General features: G+C 38.7%; 1 protein-coding gene across 2 annotated transcripts in view; it reads right to left on the minus strand.

Annotated features, from left to right (window-relative positions):
• The window catches only part of HSPA4L (heat shock protein family A (Hsp70) member 4 like), a 57,191-nt gene extending 40,459 nt beyond the window's left edge, over positions 1-16,732 (minus strand). Inside the window, exons 1-4 of one of the 2 annotated variants that reach the window (XM_084972907.1) lie at positions 16,166-16,732; positions 14,736-14,933; positions 2,020-2,077; positions 440-580 (exon numbers count right to left, since the gene is read on the minus strand). In XM_084972907.1, the coding sequence (XP_084829033.1) occupies positions 440-580; positions 2,020-2,077; positions 14,736-14,933; positions 16,166-16,578 (810 nt within the window). In that variant the 5' untranslated portion in view covers positions 16,579-16,732. Of the gene's footprint in view, positions 1-439; positions 581-2,019; positions 2,078-14,735; positions 14,934-15,493; positions 15,698-16,165 lie in introns of those variants that run through there. The other variant, XM_084972908.1, reaches the window with a different exon arrangement.
• Between the last annotated feature and the right edge of the window lie 321 nt (positions 16,733-17,053).

Below are 17,053 nucleotides of genomic sequence, written 5' to 3' on the forward strand. Positions count from 1 at the left end.
CAACTTTCTATCTCAGGATATAGAAATAAAAATCCAGAAGCCATCTCTTACTTGGAAGAAGAATTTGCTTTAATATTTCTAATATGTTATAAGATTCTTCTAAATTAGAGGAAACTCATTATGGCAATTAACATATTTTGGGGTCTATTTTTCTAAATCACATGTCTCTGCCTTTATCCCTTAAAAAATGGTTCACCTCTAGAAGTTTCCCAAATAACAATCCCTTTTTCTTAACGATAAAAGTATTTGGATTTAAAAGATTATTATTCTAAATTAGATTTTTTTTTTTGGCATTCACAAAAGCATATTACAAAAACTGCCTGTAGTTTGGTAAATACATTCTGCATCCAGAGGAAAAAGGTTAAATTACAAATAGGCCATATTATATTTGGTTTCTTTAATCTGAATATGTGTTAGCATTCTGGGAATATAAGCTTACCTTAACTCCTGCACTTCCATTAGGCATCTTCTGCAGTTCATAGGGAAGCCTGATCCTTTCAGTTTGCACAATAGGATCATCAAATGATCGCCCATGAAGCTTTTTGAAACCATGAATTGTATTTCTTACATTCGTGACTATCTGTTGGCAGTAAACACTTTCATTTATCAATTACTTAACGAATGCACATAAACATTATGCTAATACTTGAGAACCACCAGGTCTCCTTATCCCACACATCCAAGTTCAGAATTAGACACAATCACTCATTTTTCTGGTTCCTAATTGATAGTCAAATTACACTGTGTCCCCCAAACACTCCTCCTATCCTGGGAATGTTAGATTCCAAATTAATGTCTTCAAAAAAGAACAAAACTCTTTTTGATACAGTGAAAATTTATATACAACTCATCTAGTTTTCAATGCTCTTGAGTTAATGAATTAGTATCTTTAGTCTCTTTCAACTTTCAATTGTATATTTTTATTTAAACTATATTTTTATTGTCATGTTTTTCTTTTACTCTTAATATCTTATTATTTTTAAAATTTCCAATTTATTACTATGTTGCTGAAAATTGCTCCTAGGCTGATAAATTAAACTCCTTCCCTGCAGCATGGTGCTAAGTTAAAGTGTCTTAATTTGCTTGTATTTTGGCAAAGTAATTTTTTTCTTTAACTACAGCATCTAGTTCAAACTACAGACTACTACTGAGATCCAAGTTGTTGATCTCTTAGTGACATTTAACACCAAATAGATCTGAATCTTCAATTATGAGATGAGAACTACAGGGATGCTGAATTACCATGTTGATCTCTTTAGCTTTTTAGGAAAAATAGCTTATAGTTTGCTTTCTTCAGAGACTGTGAGGTCTACACTACACTTAGAAGATGAGCCAGAATATGAGATCTAAACTTTTGTGAAGTGGTCATTCTGGCAATACGAAAATGTGAAAGAAGGGGAAAAAAAACATTTGTACATAGCAACTGTAAAACAATCTTGATAAAAAAGCTTAAGCAAAAATTCTTGGATAAATGAGTCAATTATTCTTACAAAGTCATGAGGAAAAAAGCTCCATTAAACACAGTCATTTGTAGTAAAGGAGACCTAGATATGTACTAAAATGTAAGAAATAAATGTTAACGGCTTTTTGTTCATGGCAATAAACAAAGTCCAAAGAAAATGAACCTATAACATGGAATGTTGAAAGTGAATGTTTTACCCAAAAGGATTTCAGAAGCCTAGAAATATGAATACTTAAAGAGATTCCATGCAAAGCAATAGCCACATAGGATTACTCTGGAAATTAGTTTCTCCATTCTCCCCACCTTCTTTTACAAAGACATTGTTCAGTTGTAGAAGTGTACATTCTAGATAGGACTATCCCTCATAGAAAGTGACCATACAAGGAAAAATCAATGCTACTTGGTAGTAAAGCAAAATATATCTAATAGAATACAAAAATATTCCCTCTGTCATCTTCATTTTTTTCCTTCACTTTTAATTCCATAAAATAGGAGCTTTGTTACCAATATGAAGTAAATTCTTCCTCTAAGTCAAAACATCTACATTAGCAATTTACCTGACTCTTAGCTGCATTTCCAATGGCTCGCGTTCTCGATCCCAAAGATATACAGGCCCTAAATGGGAAAAAACAAAGTTTGTTCTCAGGGTATTTCTATATTAATGTGTTACTATTCTACTTCTCTTTATACAAAAATGAATTTAAAAGATTAATATAATCATGTATTTTAAAAATAGGTTACTGAAATCAGAACTTTACATATTTTTAAATGTTCCTAAGTAAGAGAATAGTGGTCAGAATGTCAGAATCTTTTTTAATGTGCTAATAGTTGGGAACACTGTACTGGCCCCAATATTGTTTTTTAAATTCTACTGGTCTATAACTTACTACAAATATTAATTGTATTCAGTAAGGCCAGGCCGTCTGGATCTAAATCTTGGCTCTGCCACTTAATAGCTGAGTAACCTTTTGTAAGTTACCTAACCATTATTTGCTTCAGTGTCCTACCTGGAAGATAGTGATGATAACACCTACTCATAGGGTTGTGTGAGGATTAAATGAGTGAATACAGGTAAATGCTTTGAGCACTAATACTGCTGATTTTATTACTGCATTTATGTAATTCTGTTTATAAAAACAAGAGCAGAGTAACTTTTTAAAATCAAAATACCCATTTCATGCTATGATTTCAAGAAAATACTTCAATGGTTTCAGTTGTAAATATAGGTAATTATTCATTCAGTCAACAAATATTTACAGACATTGGAAGTTCCTTTGTGGCACAGTAGGTTAAGAGTCTAGTGTCAGTGCAGCGACTCAGGTCACTACTATGGCGCAGGTTCAATCCCTGGCTCAGGAACTTCTGGCCAAAAAACAAAACCAAAAGAAAACAAATATTTACAGGCATTGTGTATACACCAGCTACAATCACTTTTCTTGGAGAGTCTAGTCTATCAAAAAAAAAGCAACATATAAAACAATGAATGATAACAGCAAAAAAAAAAAGAATAATCACTTGTAGATAATAAAAGTAGAACACATGATTTCTGAATTAAAACTTGAAAGAAGAGAAAGCATATTGCTATGTATCTGTTTTTGTGGAAAAGGGTATTCCTGCTATATAAGCATATGTCTGTTCTCAATATGATAGCCAAGTGACCCTCTTAGAGACTAAAATTCCTCTATTAAAAAAACCCTCCAATGGTGTCCGATCTCATAAAAGTTTATGTCTCCCCAACAGCCAATAAAGCCCTTCATGGTTTAGTTCTTAGCTATTCTACCCTATAACTTCAATCTAGGCACACAGGTCGCCTTGCTATTTCCAGAATGGGACAAGCACATTTCTGTCTCAGGGCCTTTCTACATGCTGTTCTCTCTTTCTTGAACACATGACTTGAACTCTCACTTCTTTCACGTCTCTGGCTCAAATGTCATCTTATCAGACCATCAAATATAAATAATATTCTTATCAGATGACCAAATGTCATCTTTTCTGACCATCAAATATAAATAATATTCTTGCTTCCCCCAACACATAAATAATATTCTTGCTCCTGTTTCTTCAATTGTATTTTTCTCCATAATGTGTCATGAGCTCATAAAATTAATTTTTTTACTGATAGTATCTCCACACTAGGGTGTAAACTCCATGTGCACAGATGATATATGTCCTATTGCTTTGATCTGCACTATCCAATTGGTGGCCACGAGCCAGATGTAGCTAGTAAATTTTAAACTAAAATTAAAAATTCAGTTTCTTAGCATTAGTCACATTTCAAGGGCTCATGAGCCAACTTTCAAGTGCTTAGCTATTGTATATGCAGAGAACAGAAAATACATACGTGTAGCAAAAAAAAAAAAAATTCTACTAGATAGCACTGGTCTAGATCATTATCTGCTGCATAACCAATATACTTAATGAATGTGAAGATAGCTCCTAAAGGTAATACTCATTTAAAAACTAGGAAGAATACAACTTGTCTGGTTTCAAAGGACATTTTGGTAGCTGTATCAGGGCCAAGTTATACAGGGTCTCAAATGACATATTATAAATTTGAAATACATTTGAAAATATAAAAGTTCATTATAAACCTGTTATAAGTTCATTAAGGCTTTTGAATAATGGAAAGAACACTCCATGTTTATATATAATACAAACTGAATAGGAAAGATCCCAAAACAGAGCTTTTCAAGGGCTGAAGAAGATACTGTTATACAGGGGACACTGGATTCTCAGAGAAGGCAGGCAGTGAAGTTCATTTAGTCAATTTAACCGATGACTGCTGAGTAACTACTACATGTCTGGCACTCTGTTGGGCACTAAAGCTCTAACAGAGGAAAAAGACAGACATAGTTTTGGCTCTCTTTGAACTTAATACTGCTAGAGAGACTCACACAAATGAAAGTAAACCAGGTGGTACAACAATAACTACACATAGTGCAATGAAAGTAGATAACAGAAGGGATTAACCTAAAAGCGGAGGATCAGGAATGGCTTACCTGACAAAGTGTTGAGATTTGAAGGAAGAATAAATGATGAAGGATTCAACTAGGGGAATATTTGGTGGTGATCATTCTGACTATAGTAATGAGAGGAAGGCAAGAAGTTATCAGTAATCCCTATCAGGATTGTGGCAGCTGAGACAGAAGGAAAAGGAATTAAGAGATATTTAGGAGCTAAACTTGAATTTGGTGATAAAATTAGATTTTCACTGTGTTAATACATCAGCCACCAGCAGATGTGCTATTAAGCACATGAAATGTAGCTAGTCTTAATTGAGATGTACTTAAATGTGAAATACAATGGATTTTGAATATTTAAAATTTAAAAGTAATATTAAAACATATCATTAATTTAAAAACACTGATTACATGTTGAATAAAATTCTGAATATATTGAGTTATATCGAATATATTAAAATTAATTTTGCATATTTCTTATCTTTTTAATGTAACTACTAGGATAGTTGAAATTATGTGGCTCACATACATTATATATATATATACATTATAGTTGTTTTTATTGAACAATGCTAGAATAGATAGTAGAAAAAAAGTAAAGTGTCAAGAACAGTGTCTAGGAGTTCCCGTTGTGGCTCAGTGGTTAACGAATCCGACTAGGAACCATGAGGTTGTGGGTTCAATCCCTGGCCTTGCTCAGTGGGTTAAGAACCCGACATTGCAGTGAACTGTGTTGTAGGTTGCAGATGCGGCTTGGATCCCAAGCTGCTATGGCTGTGGCGTAGGCCGGCAGCTGTAGCTCTGATTAGACCCCCTAGCCTGGGAACCTCCATATGCCGCGGGTGCTGCCCTAAAAAGACAAAAAAAAAAAAAAAAAAAAACAGTGTCTAGGTTTCTAGTTTTCAGAAGAATGGTGCCATGCAATGAGAGAGAGAACACTACAAGAGGGATATGTTTGGGGATGGATATCACAAGTTCAATTTTGGACATGTTGAGATTGAGGTACCTTTGAGATATCCAAGCAGATATAGATTTAGAACTGAAATGTTAAATGTGATGAAGAGACACAGAGGAAATGGAAATTACTTTTAACTGTGATCTAGTGAAAACAGGCAAACCGAATATAGTAAGAATCAGTGGTTCAGGCGACATCTTCATATGTCTTGAAAATAACTCCTTGATTCAACATAGTCTCTGCCAGAATAGATGTTTGCATACCTGATAGGGCAATCTATGTGGATGGCAGGCATTCCATCCTAAGACTCATCAGAGAAAATACGGATTTTCCATCTCTTAGCCTGCTTTACAATTCATCTTGCTCTCAACTCCATTATTTAGAGACAGTTCTGAATACTTTTTTCAATATGAGGCTACCATCACTTCAATGCATTAAAAAAAATCTTATTCTGAGGGTAATTCACAAGAGCTTAACTTCTGTTAGAACTCTTAGATCCAAATAACACTGACTCAACTATCATTTATTAAGTGCTGTATGTACTGAAATATGCTTTACGCTTCTATCACTTCACAAAGAAGGCTAAACAGTTAATCATTATCAGATATTCTCTGAGGTTAAAAGCAGACAACTTTTAAAGTTTAAACAATGTGTTACTGGGAGGAGGGAAGATTTGGGAGGGTAGGGATAACATATATACACTATTGTATAAAATAGATGACAAATGAGAACCTACTGTATAGCACAGGAAAATCTTTTTTTTTTTGCTATTTCTTGAGCCGCTCCCGCGGCATATGGAGGTTCCCAGGCTAGGCGTCCAATCGGAGCTGTAGCCACCAGCCTACGCCAGAGCCACAGCAACACAGGATCCGAGCCGCGTCTGCAACCTACACCACAGCTCATGGCAACGCCGGATCGTTAACCCACTGAGCAAGGGCAGGGATCGAACCCGCAACCTCATGGTTCCTAGTCTGATTCATTAACCACTGCGCCATGACGGGAACTCCATGGAAAATCTACTCAATAGTTTGTAATAACCTACATGGGAAAAAAAAAAATGGATAGATTTATATGCATGGCTGATTCACTTTGCTGTACATCTGAAACTAATACAACACTGTAAGTCAACTATACTCCAATTAAATTAAAAAATGTTACAGCTTGGAAATGTCCAATTTAAATACGGAGAAAACTTCTCATATACTAAAGGTCTTCAAACTCCTTCAATTTTTTTCTTTTCAAAAAGATTCTAATATACACCCATTAAATAAATAACTGCTAAGGATGCTCAGAAAAATCAATGTAAGTTAAAGACCTCTTCTCTCTCAAACCTTTTACTTTTAGTAATACTAAGGGAAACAGACACATTACAACTACATAGTCGGATGATATAGAGTTTTATAGAAAGAGATATTGAGCAGTTTATCAAAATATATATCACATAATACATTACACCTTTTACAGATTATATCAACTACTATTAAGAAATTCTATTTACACCTAAAGGGAAAAAAAGGACAGTTTCCAATGCAGATTACATCTATAATATCCAGTCTGGTGTTACTACCATGGTTGCAGTCCTAGATTCTCAGAGAATGCCACAAAATTCTAAACAAATAAGCAAAACTTCCAAATGTCCTATTATCACTTTTGCTATAGGAGGGGCATAAAAATCAAATGACAGGATGCTACTTTAAGAAAGCTGTATTTGGGAGTTCCCGTCATGGCTCAGTGGTTAACAAATCCGACCAGGAGCCATAAGGTTGCAGGTTCGATCCCTGCCCTTGCTCAGTGGGTTAAGGATCCGGCGTTGCCATGAGCTGTGGTGTAGGCCGCAGACGCGGCTTGGATCCCGCATTGCTGTGGCTGTGGTGTAGGCCACAGCTCCAATTAGACCCCTAGCCTGGGTATTTCCATATGCCACGGGAACAGCCCTAGAAAAGGCAAAAAGACAAAAAAAAGAAAAAAAAAAAAAGAAAAAGCAAGCTGTATTTATATTTTCCCTTAAAATTTAAGATTAATTTTCTGTCTTTCTTATAAAGCCTGTTTTTTATAAGGCCAAGCATGGTTAGGTTGGAGAAAACACATATTGCCAGCAGACTCTAAGACATCTCACCTAAGAGGTCAACAGTCTAAATTTGTTTGCTTCTTTGTAAATTTCCACTAAGGATTCAAAACCTCTTGATCTTACATTTTAAACATAACCCTATTTTTAGAAATTTCTGCTTTCCCTTGCCAGTTCCATAAAATCACAATTACTATTTGCAGCCTCTTCTGCTATCACTGAATAGGTGCTAAAAAACACAATAACTAAATTAACATGAGAAGACAATCAATTGATTTAAATTAAGGGGTCAGCTCCTTATATGGCCATTTTGGTTATGAATCAAACTGTCAACTGCTGAGCAACTACTTTCAATTACAGTTGCCAAGATGTCTACAGAGCAGGATTTCTCAACTTTGTTACTACTGACATTTTGGGCCAACTTTTGGTTGAGGGAGTGGGGCTATTTTGTGCACTATAGGATTTTAGGAGCATCCCTGGACTCCACCTGCTAGATGCCAGCAGCACTCCTCTCTTTCCCCTCCCCCATGTGACAAGAAGAAATATCTTCATATATTGTCAGATATGTCCCAGGGACAAAATCTCCTCCAGTTGAGAACCACTGCTTCATTTCCAAAACAGTTTTCTGCGCAAAATATTTCCTTAGCCATTCAAATAAACTGGGGAAAACACTCTTATCTTAGAACGCTTCATGCCTATGAACAAATTAAGGAATGAGACTTTCCATGGTAAAAAAAAATCTGGTTATCATTTCTCAAACTTAACTATCTGGAAAAAAGCTGCCCTACAAGAGGTGGGGGAGGAATGTTCTCAAAAGGACTTATTGTTGCCATTTCTTTTCTAACTTGTTACTTAGAAATATAAAACTTCTAGGTATATATGCCTTAGTAATAAAACTTTCCAATCTTTCAACATGGACAATGCAAAAACTTTTTAACATATAAAAATAATAAAGATTCCTTAAATAGCTTCCAAATACTTCTAGTAAGCATAATTCACAAATTAGTTCATAACCTGAAATCATTAACAGAAATCACATAGACATTTATATAGGTAGGCACAATATTTAAAAAGGTGATTAGGTACATTAAATTAGATGTTACTGTTTAAGTATTTAATTACTAAATTAGACACACTATTTTAAAAGCTGATTATCTTACTTAAAATCCATCATTTCAAAGACAAATAGCAATACACAATTTTTTTTTTTTTTTTGTCTTTTTGTCATTTCCTGGGCCGTTCCCACGGCATATGGAGGTTCCCAGGCTAGGGGTCTAATCAGAGCGGTAACTGCCAGCCTACGCCAGAGCCACAGCAATGCGGGATCCAAGCCACGTCTGCGACCTACACCACAGCTCACGGCAACGCCAGATCGTTAACCCACTGAGCAAGGGCAGGGATCGAACCCGCAACCTCATGGTTCCTAGTCGGATTCGTTAACCACTGTGCCACAACGGGAACTCCTGCAATACACAATATTTTTAAGTCTTCTGATTATTACTATCTAGAACAGAGGTTTGCAAATTACCGTCTGCCACCTTTTTTTGTAAACAGTTTTATGAGAACACAGCTATGCTTATTAATTTGTATTATAGTGACCAATGACATGTTAAACACCTTAAACTTATAATGGATATTATGTAATCTGTTCCTATCATTCCTTGCCTTCTAGGAAAGTTTTAGAATTTTTCACCCATAAATTCAAGGCAGTAAGGGGAGATTCATTTTGTTTTGTGGATAATATTCACACTATTTATAATTTTATATTTCATACTAAAGATTCAAATACAAGATTTTATAGTCCTAGCTTTATGGTGAGGCATCTGCCTTTGCACCCATCTAGGCACCAATTCATTTTTTTTTTTTTAAAAAAGGGAAGCTACACACTGAAGTTTTTTGTCAACAGCAAAATTTTTTGAAATGTACACTAATAGTGTATCTATCAATGGAATACTATACAATCATTAAAAAGAATGAGGTAAGTTAAAGTCATATGAGCAAGTCTGAAATATTCACAATGTATTTTGGAAAAAAGCAATTGCAAAATATGTATAACAAATTCTACTTTTGTTAAAAACAATCAGAAAAACATCCCAGTTTATATATATATATATACATGTACATTTGCATACATACAGAAACATACTAAAGGCAAAGAGACAGGAGATTTACTTACATAATTCTTCAGTATTTAAAATATTTTAAATCAAAGTTAATATAAGCTCATAGTAAAACAATGTAAAAATCTTCTATCCCAAACTGCTATTACTATAAAAAGTCCTCCTACCCAACTAGCCACTACTAACATCTAGAGTTTGGCATTTCATATGTATAAAAACTTTTATTTTCAATGGTGCAAGGTAAGTGATTTCTATTTTTGTGCATTGAAGAAACCATCTCACATATAAGATGTAGTATATAAATACTTTCTCATATTTTCAGATTATATACTCACTTGTAAAGATATAGGAAAAAAGCAATGAAGACAGAAAACCAGCCAGAGTTTTGATGATAAAACAAATATGTATACTTTACAAAAATGTCTTGTAATAATAGTTTCATTAAAAAGATCCATTTGGGATCTGACTAGCATCTAATAAGGATGCAGGTTCGATCACTGGCCTGGCTCATTGGGTTAAGGATCTGGCATTGCCATCAGCTGTGGTGTAGGTCACACAGGCGGCTTGGATCCCGCGTTGCTGTGGCTGTGGTATAGGCCAGCAGCTAAACCTCTGATTCAACCTCTAGCTGGGAACCTCCATGTACCACAGGTGAAGGCCTAAAAAGACAAAAAAAAAAAAAAAAAAAAAAAAAAAAAAATTCCATTTTCCTTGTTTAAGTTCATAAAAACTCAAAACATTACAAATTGTTTATTAAAAGCAAAATTTCCATAATTACACTTTCAAGAAACAGCTAATGTTAACAGCATATAGTTTTTGTACACTGTTTTCCTCCATGTTTACACTATTTTGAGTATACATATTTCTAATGAATTTCTAAATTAAGATTTTTACATGTTTTTAAAATAATTTAAAAGCATATTAAAATAACATTTTATTTTATTTTTTTATTTTTTGCATTTTGCTTTTTAGGGCCAAACCAGCGGCATAAGGAGGTTCCCAGGTTAGGGGTTGAATTGGAGCTTCAGCTGCCAGCCTACACCACAGCCACAGCAATGTGGGATCGGAGCCACATCTGTGACCTACACCACAGCTCAAGGCAATGTGGGATCCTTAACCCACTGCGTGAAGTCAAGGATGGAACCCGAAACCTCATGGTTACTACTCGGATTCATTTCCACTGTGCCACAACAGGAACTCCTAAAGTGACATTTTAAAACAAGATAATATTTCTTAGAAACTAGCCAAAAAATAGATGAGTTTACTGGTATTTAAGCAAAGACACTTCTCCATACATTAACTGCTGGGCCAGATAATTTGTCCCATTACACCCCAATGGAAAAAGATGGCTATTATTACCAAACTCACAGAATTGGTGTGTTATGTTTGACAGTGCAAACGCAATGCCTGCCGCACAGAAATCACTATTATCAATATATACAGGCAGCATGTTTTCGCTGACCACATACTTTAATCTGATATTGCATAAGGATTCTTGGCTGCAGTTTTCTTTTCCCATGTATGAAACAAATTATTTTGAGCTGAGTCTGGAATGGAAAGTCCAACTCCTACATTTGTATTTAACTGAATGGTACAAACATATCTAAGGCCTTAAAAATGTATACAATCAGTAGTTCTACTTCTAGGAACTTATATGAAGGAATTAAAGGTCGAAAATTTAGTTCAAAGATAGTTATCACAGCACTGATTGTAAAAAGAAAATATAAACACCCTAAATATCCAATAAGGGATTAATTAAATTAAGGAAATCATTATACAAACACTAAAACTAATGTTATCGAAATATGTTTAGGAGTTCCCGTCGTGGCGCAGTGGTTAACGAATCCGACTAGGAACCATGAGGTTGCGGGTTCGGTCCCTGCCCTTGCTCAGTGGGTTAACGATCTGGCGTTGCCGTGGGCTGTGGTGTAGGTTGCAGTCGCGGCTCGGATCCCGAGTTGCTGTGGCTCTGGCGTAGGCCGGTGGCTACAGCTCCGACTCAACCCCTAGCCTGGGAACCTCCATATGCCGCGGGAGCAGCCCAAGAAATAGCAACAACAACAACAACAAAAAAGACCAAAAAAAAAAGAAATATGTTTATATAAAAGAGAGCCTCAAAAATAATATAAAATATAATCTACCTTTGAAATACAGAGAAAATCATCTGGATCTTTAATTTCTGGGTGCAAAAATTAAAATTACCATTCCCATCTTTTAACATGCCCATACTTCTACAATGAACATGTACTATCTGTGTGTGATAATTTTAAATAAGAAAATATTCAGAAAAAATAAGAATATTTTCTTCAATTTATGCATGAGATGAAAGAGGCCAGTATATGCATTCCCAACTTTACAGAAGGTGAATCTGAAGAACAGGGTTAATTACTTGCCCTTGGTCTTTCAATTGTGGACCAAAAGTTAAGTGATTGTCTTTTTCATTAAATTGTTCTTTCTAACTTATACATATGATTCTCCCATGTATATGTAATCATGTAGGAAGTTCCTGGGCCAGGGAGCGAACCTGTGTCACAGCAGTAACTAGAGCCACAGCAGTGACAATGCCGGATCCTTAACCCACTCCTTTGCAAAACAGACATTTAATGAATAAATGCCCAGGGATCGGGAAGGGCCATGTTGTTCCTCAATAACTTAAGCCCCACAAAATAAATATACAATGTAAGAACACTGGGCTACAATGAAGTATTAGTTCAGGAACAATAAAAAAAAAAATGTATTCCTGAGGTAAATAATGGTACACAGCCAGAGAAAGAAGGGTAGAGTTGCTGATACAAGCTAGGAATACAATCCTTTAACTTTTAGAAGTTCCTACTTTGAATTAGGCTCATTAAAACTAAATATTAGAAGTGACTCTCTTACATACAACTCAGAAAAATCATTAAATCTCAGCCACACAGAATTTGCCAATGTGCTTAAGAATATTAACAGAGGGAGTTCCCATCCCATCATGGTTGAGTGGTAATGAACCTGCCTAGTATCCAGGAGGACTTGGGTTCAATCCCTAGCCTCTGTCAACGAGTTAAGAATTCGGCATTGCCGTGATCTGTGGTGTAGGCAGGAGATAACGGTTCGGATCTGGCGTGGCTGTGGCCATGGTATAGGCTGGCAGCTACGGCTCCCATTTAACCCCTAGCCTGGGAACTTCCATATGCCGTGAGTGTTGCCCTTAAAGAAAAACAAAAGGTGAAGAAAAAAAAAAGTATATTAACAAAGAGACTGCTAGAAGACTCAAAGGAGCAGCCTTTTTTTTTTTTTTTTTTTTTTTTTTTTTTTTTTTTTTAAATTTCCAGGGCCGCACCTGCCGCATATGGAGATTTCCGGGCTAGGGGTTGAATAGGAGCTGTAGCTGCTGGCCTAAGCCACAGCCATGAGACATCTGAGCCTCTCAAAGGAGCTGCCTAATTTTTAAAGTACTCTCTTTGAAAGTCTGGTCAGGCTCTTTAAAGAGTCATGATCCATTACTAAGATTTCTGAGCCTGGAAATGCAGTATCTGTTCTTCAACTCTGGTTCCTGATCTTTTAGGGTAAGGCTAAATTGGGGGATTGTCCATCCCACCTCTCACTTTTTCTCCATAGGCTAAGTCCCTGAAGCTAAAGACTGCCCCCATTTAACCTTTACTCTGCTGAAAGAGGAGAGTAGAATTTCCTAGTCCTTTCCTGGCAGAAACCTCTATCTGTTGAGGCTTAAAACAAAATCTTATAGAGATTAAATCATAAACAGTTCACAATTACTGCTTCACTTTCTCATGTGCACAAAAGTCAGAAAAAGATATAAAAAGAAGCAAGAATTCTAACAGTACTATGATGATTAACTGATATACGCTCACATTTGAGAATATAAACATTTTATATTTTATAAAAAATATAAAATTCCAGAAGAAATTAATGCATATACCTAGAAAAAGGCGGTATAAATCCTTCTAAAATATTCTCGAAAAGAAACCAAAGCACAAACTGCTTCAAGTATGCTATGTGTCAACATCTCCTTGATACAATTTAAATTATTCATAATATAATTATTTAAAAGGCTTAACACTGGTCTTTGACAAGATTAGTCTTATATTTAAAGTGTTATACTTTGGACCATTCAGAAGGGGCAAATTAATATACTTAGTTTCCTCTCCACAGAAAGTTAAGACATGAACAGTTGGTTTGCTCATAAAATCACTGGCAACAACAGCCTACAATAAGAAGCTAGTTTTTCACAATCCTGGTCTTACATTCCCTGCTAACAAACTTCCCAGACCAGAGAAACAAACATGTGGAAACATGTTTCCATGACATAATGCCTCTCCTTCCTTCATCAATTGTTCATAATAGAAACACTTCACAATCATGTTTACACAAGACAGCCACCTCAGACTCTCCAACAATTCTGTAGAAACACGCTTTGAGTAGGTTCTAATTCCACTACTTTAGTGGACGATCCTTACCAACACCTGAAGCCAGTGACTCCCATCCCTGATGCTCTCCCCATTAGTGCACCATTAACCCGAGCCCCTGGAAACTAGTCCGATTACCTCTATTCTCAAGGACACGGAGTTAAAACCCTGAACACTTCAACCCCTTCTTAAAAAAAAAAAAAAAAAAGCTTTCTGGCCCAGGTGAACTTGCAACTCATCTTCTGATGTATGCAGCTTAAGCTTTCATGTCTTACTTTTCTGAGAGAAAGCTGTCACGCAGACATTTGCGGAAAGGAGTTAAGGCAGAACGAATAAGGAATCTTTTACACAGCGGGGACACCCGCCTGCGGCCAATAATCCCACACAAGCCCCACTAGGGAGGGGTAACCAAAGATATTTCTCTAATATTCAGGACATTGAAGTGATCCCACATCAACCCCTTACCAAAAAACTAAAGCCGGGCCGCCAGGGGACAGAGGCGTGGGGTGGGGATATGGGGGAGGTGTGTGTGGGTACAGAAAGGAGATATGCACGAACTATTAGAGTTAAATCCCTTGTCCTTGAAGGAAAAGCAGCTTCGCGGGGCGGGGAAGCCCGATTCCCACCTGGGCCCGCCAACCCGCGGTTGCAACTGATGGACCTCACCTGTCATCTCCGAGTTCTGCGCATCAGAAGGAAGCAGCAGGCGGAACAAACTTAAGGGTCAGGATAAAACGTTTTCTAGGGTTATGAACAGACAAGGCACTTACGGGGTACACCTATCGCTGTACTCATTAGCGATGGTTTCGATGCCGCCACTCCTCGCTACTGCGATGTAGCAGTTGAGAAAGCCGAGGTCAATGCCAACCACAGACATCCCGCCGCCTAATGGTCGGGGAGATGGTGCTGAAGCCCTCTGTGCGGGAACCGCGTCCTCGTTTGGGCTATTGCTCCTGGAATTGCGACTCCTACGAGAAGCAAAGAAGAGATGACCCCAAGCAGCTGCGCAATAAATCTAGGGCAGTGCGTTGGGGAACCTCGGAGGAGGTGGAGGCCGCCTGCGCCGCAACCTCCGCCGCCCTGGTCTCTCTCCACTGCGGTTCGGCCGCCTCCAACCGGCAGTTACTGGGGTCTGCGCCTGCGCGCTCGGCCGCCGGGGAGGCGCACGAGCTGCCGCTCCGCGCCGGAGGCTGCTCCCGACCTCGACTTCGGCCGCTTCCGTCAGCACTCGGGCAACGGCTGCCCGAGGAGCTGCGGGTTCGAGAAAGATCTGGAAAATGGAGGCAGCTGAGCCAGCCGGGAGTGGGAGGGAGGAGAAGGGGGAGAGGGGAGGATCAGGGAGAGTAGAGGGGAGGGGAAACAGAGCTGGCTCGCTCGCCACCGCGCGGCAGCTGGGCGCAGTGCGGTTGGGCTAGTAGAAAGCTGCTGCCCGCACGGCCGTTTGCCCACGTGTTTGGAAGGACCCCTTCGGGTTGTTTTGGCAACGGAGACTGGCCAGATACAGCGGCAGGACAGTGCCCAGGCCTACCCCGAGTCGGACGCGCCGGCTGGCGGATGCTGGCCCGGTGCCGCCGCCTCGCTTTTTCCCTCCGAGGGGCCGCTCCGCAGCCCCAGCACCCACCCGCCGGCCTCGCCGCCCCGAAGGGGCCATGTGCCGCAGTCCGGCGCGCTGGCAGTCAGTCTGCGCGACCTCGCCCCCCGCCCGCCACGCTTGGCTCTGTGAGGTGGCGCCCATTGTGCGGACAGTGGCGGCCTCGCCTCTCCCCAAGGGGCGCCGCCGATCCCAAGCCTTTTCTCTTCGCAAACTATGGTGTTTTGTGTGAAAGCCAAATGAACACATTTTAGGGTGTTTTTGTTTTTCCCCTTACCAGGGATTGAAGTACCAAAAAGCAAACCAAAACCAAAAAACCACTTATGTCAAGAAATGACATACTGACAATTTTTCCGTTCACGTAACTGTCCTCACACTATCCTAAAAGCTGCGATCTCCTCCACTTAGCTTTTCCTCTGAAAACCAGTTTTACAGGAAAGCAACCTTATGTCTAGGTGTCTCTGCCATCGGGCAAGCCTGTGCATTGCCTCCAGCCTCTGCCCTTTGTCCACAGGAAAAGAGCCTCCTATGGCCCAGCTATTTGCTTTCTTCATTTGAACACCATCTGTCATCTGTCTGAAACTTAACCAAGTTATAGTGTTCACTTACGATGTTTGGCTCTCGTTCTTTTCTCTGTGGGTTTCATGTTCTTTGTTCAGTTTTTCGTAGGTTTTCTGTACCTTGCTGTTCAGTTCTTCGTGGGTTTCCTGTTCCTTGTCATCCAGTTCTTCGTGCTTCTGTTCCTTGACATTCAGGTCTTCTTGGATTGCCTGTTCCTTCTCGCCCAATTCCTTGTGCGATTTCTTTTCCTTCTTGCCCAATTTGTCATGTGTTTCTTGTTTCCTATTTGTTGGTATCATGAATGAGACTTTTTTACGAGGTTTTTTAGTACGCTCATTGTCCTTATTTGTCCGCTTCTTAAAAGAACTTAGACTTTTTACCACTATCAATGCTGCAACAGCAGCAGCAACAAGGGTGGCTATAGCTCCTGCTGCTGTTGCTATGAGGAACATGAAATCCATGTTCAAGGGCAGTGCTGAAGAAGCTCTAATGTACAGTAATGTTCTGGCTCTGGTCTTGCTGCCTTAAAGAATGACACTTCCCTTCCATCTCACAAGCACACGGGAGGAGTAACTCGTGTCGACGCCATCCTCTGTCAGCTCCGACGCGGCAGGTGTTGCGACCGCACCTCCCAGCAGGCATTGCGTGAGCGGCACTGGGATTGGGTACCGCAGCTCCCAACAGAACCTGGGCCCCAGTGCTGCTGCAGCCCAAGACTTCTACCCCTCTCCTCGGTTCCCCCTTCAGCTATCATCTTTTTACCTGCCCCCTCTTCTTTTATATAAAGAGGTTTCCACTGGTCAAGATTTAAAAATAAGGTTTCTCCCTGAAGCCAATCATGAGTCTGTCCCTTTAAGGCAGTCGTAACTGTATCATTGGTGTCTCCCTCGATGATGCTGAGTGTAAGGATGGGGTGCGGGACAAGGGATAGGAAAG

This window comes from Sus scrofa, chromosome 8 (assembly GCF_054392235.1).
Source record: "Sus scrofa isolate SSC_HxYL_T2T_F1_AM1 chromosome 8, Sscrofa_HxYL_maternal_Yorkshire_Landrace_v2.0, whole genome shotgun sequence".
Lineage (NCBI taxonomy): Eukaryota > Metazoa > Chordata > Mammalia > Artiodactyla > Suidae > Sus > Sus scrofa.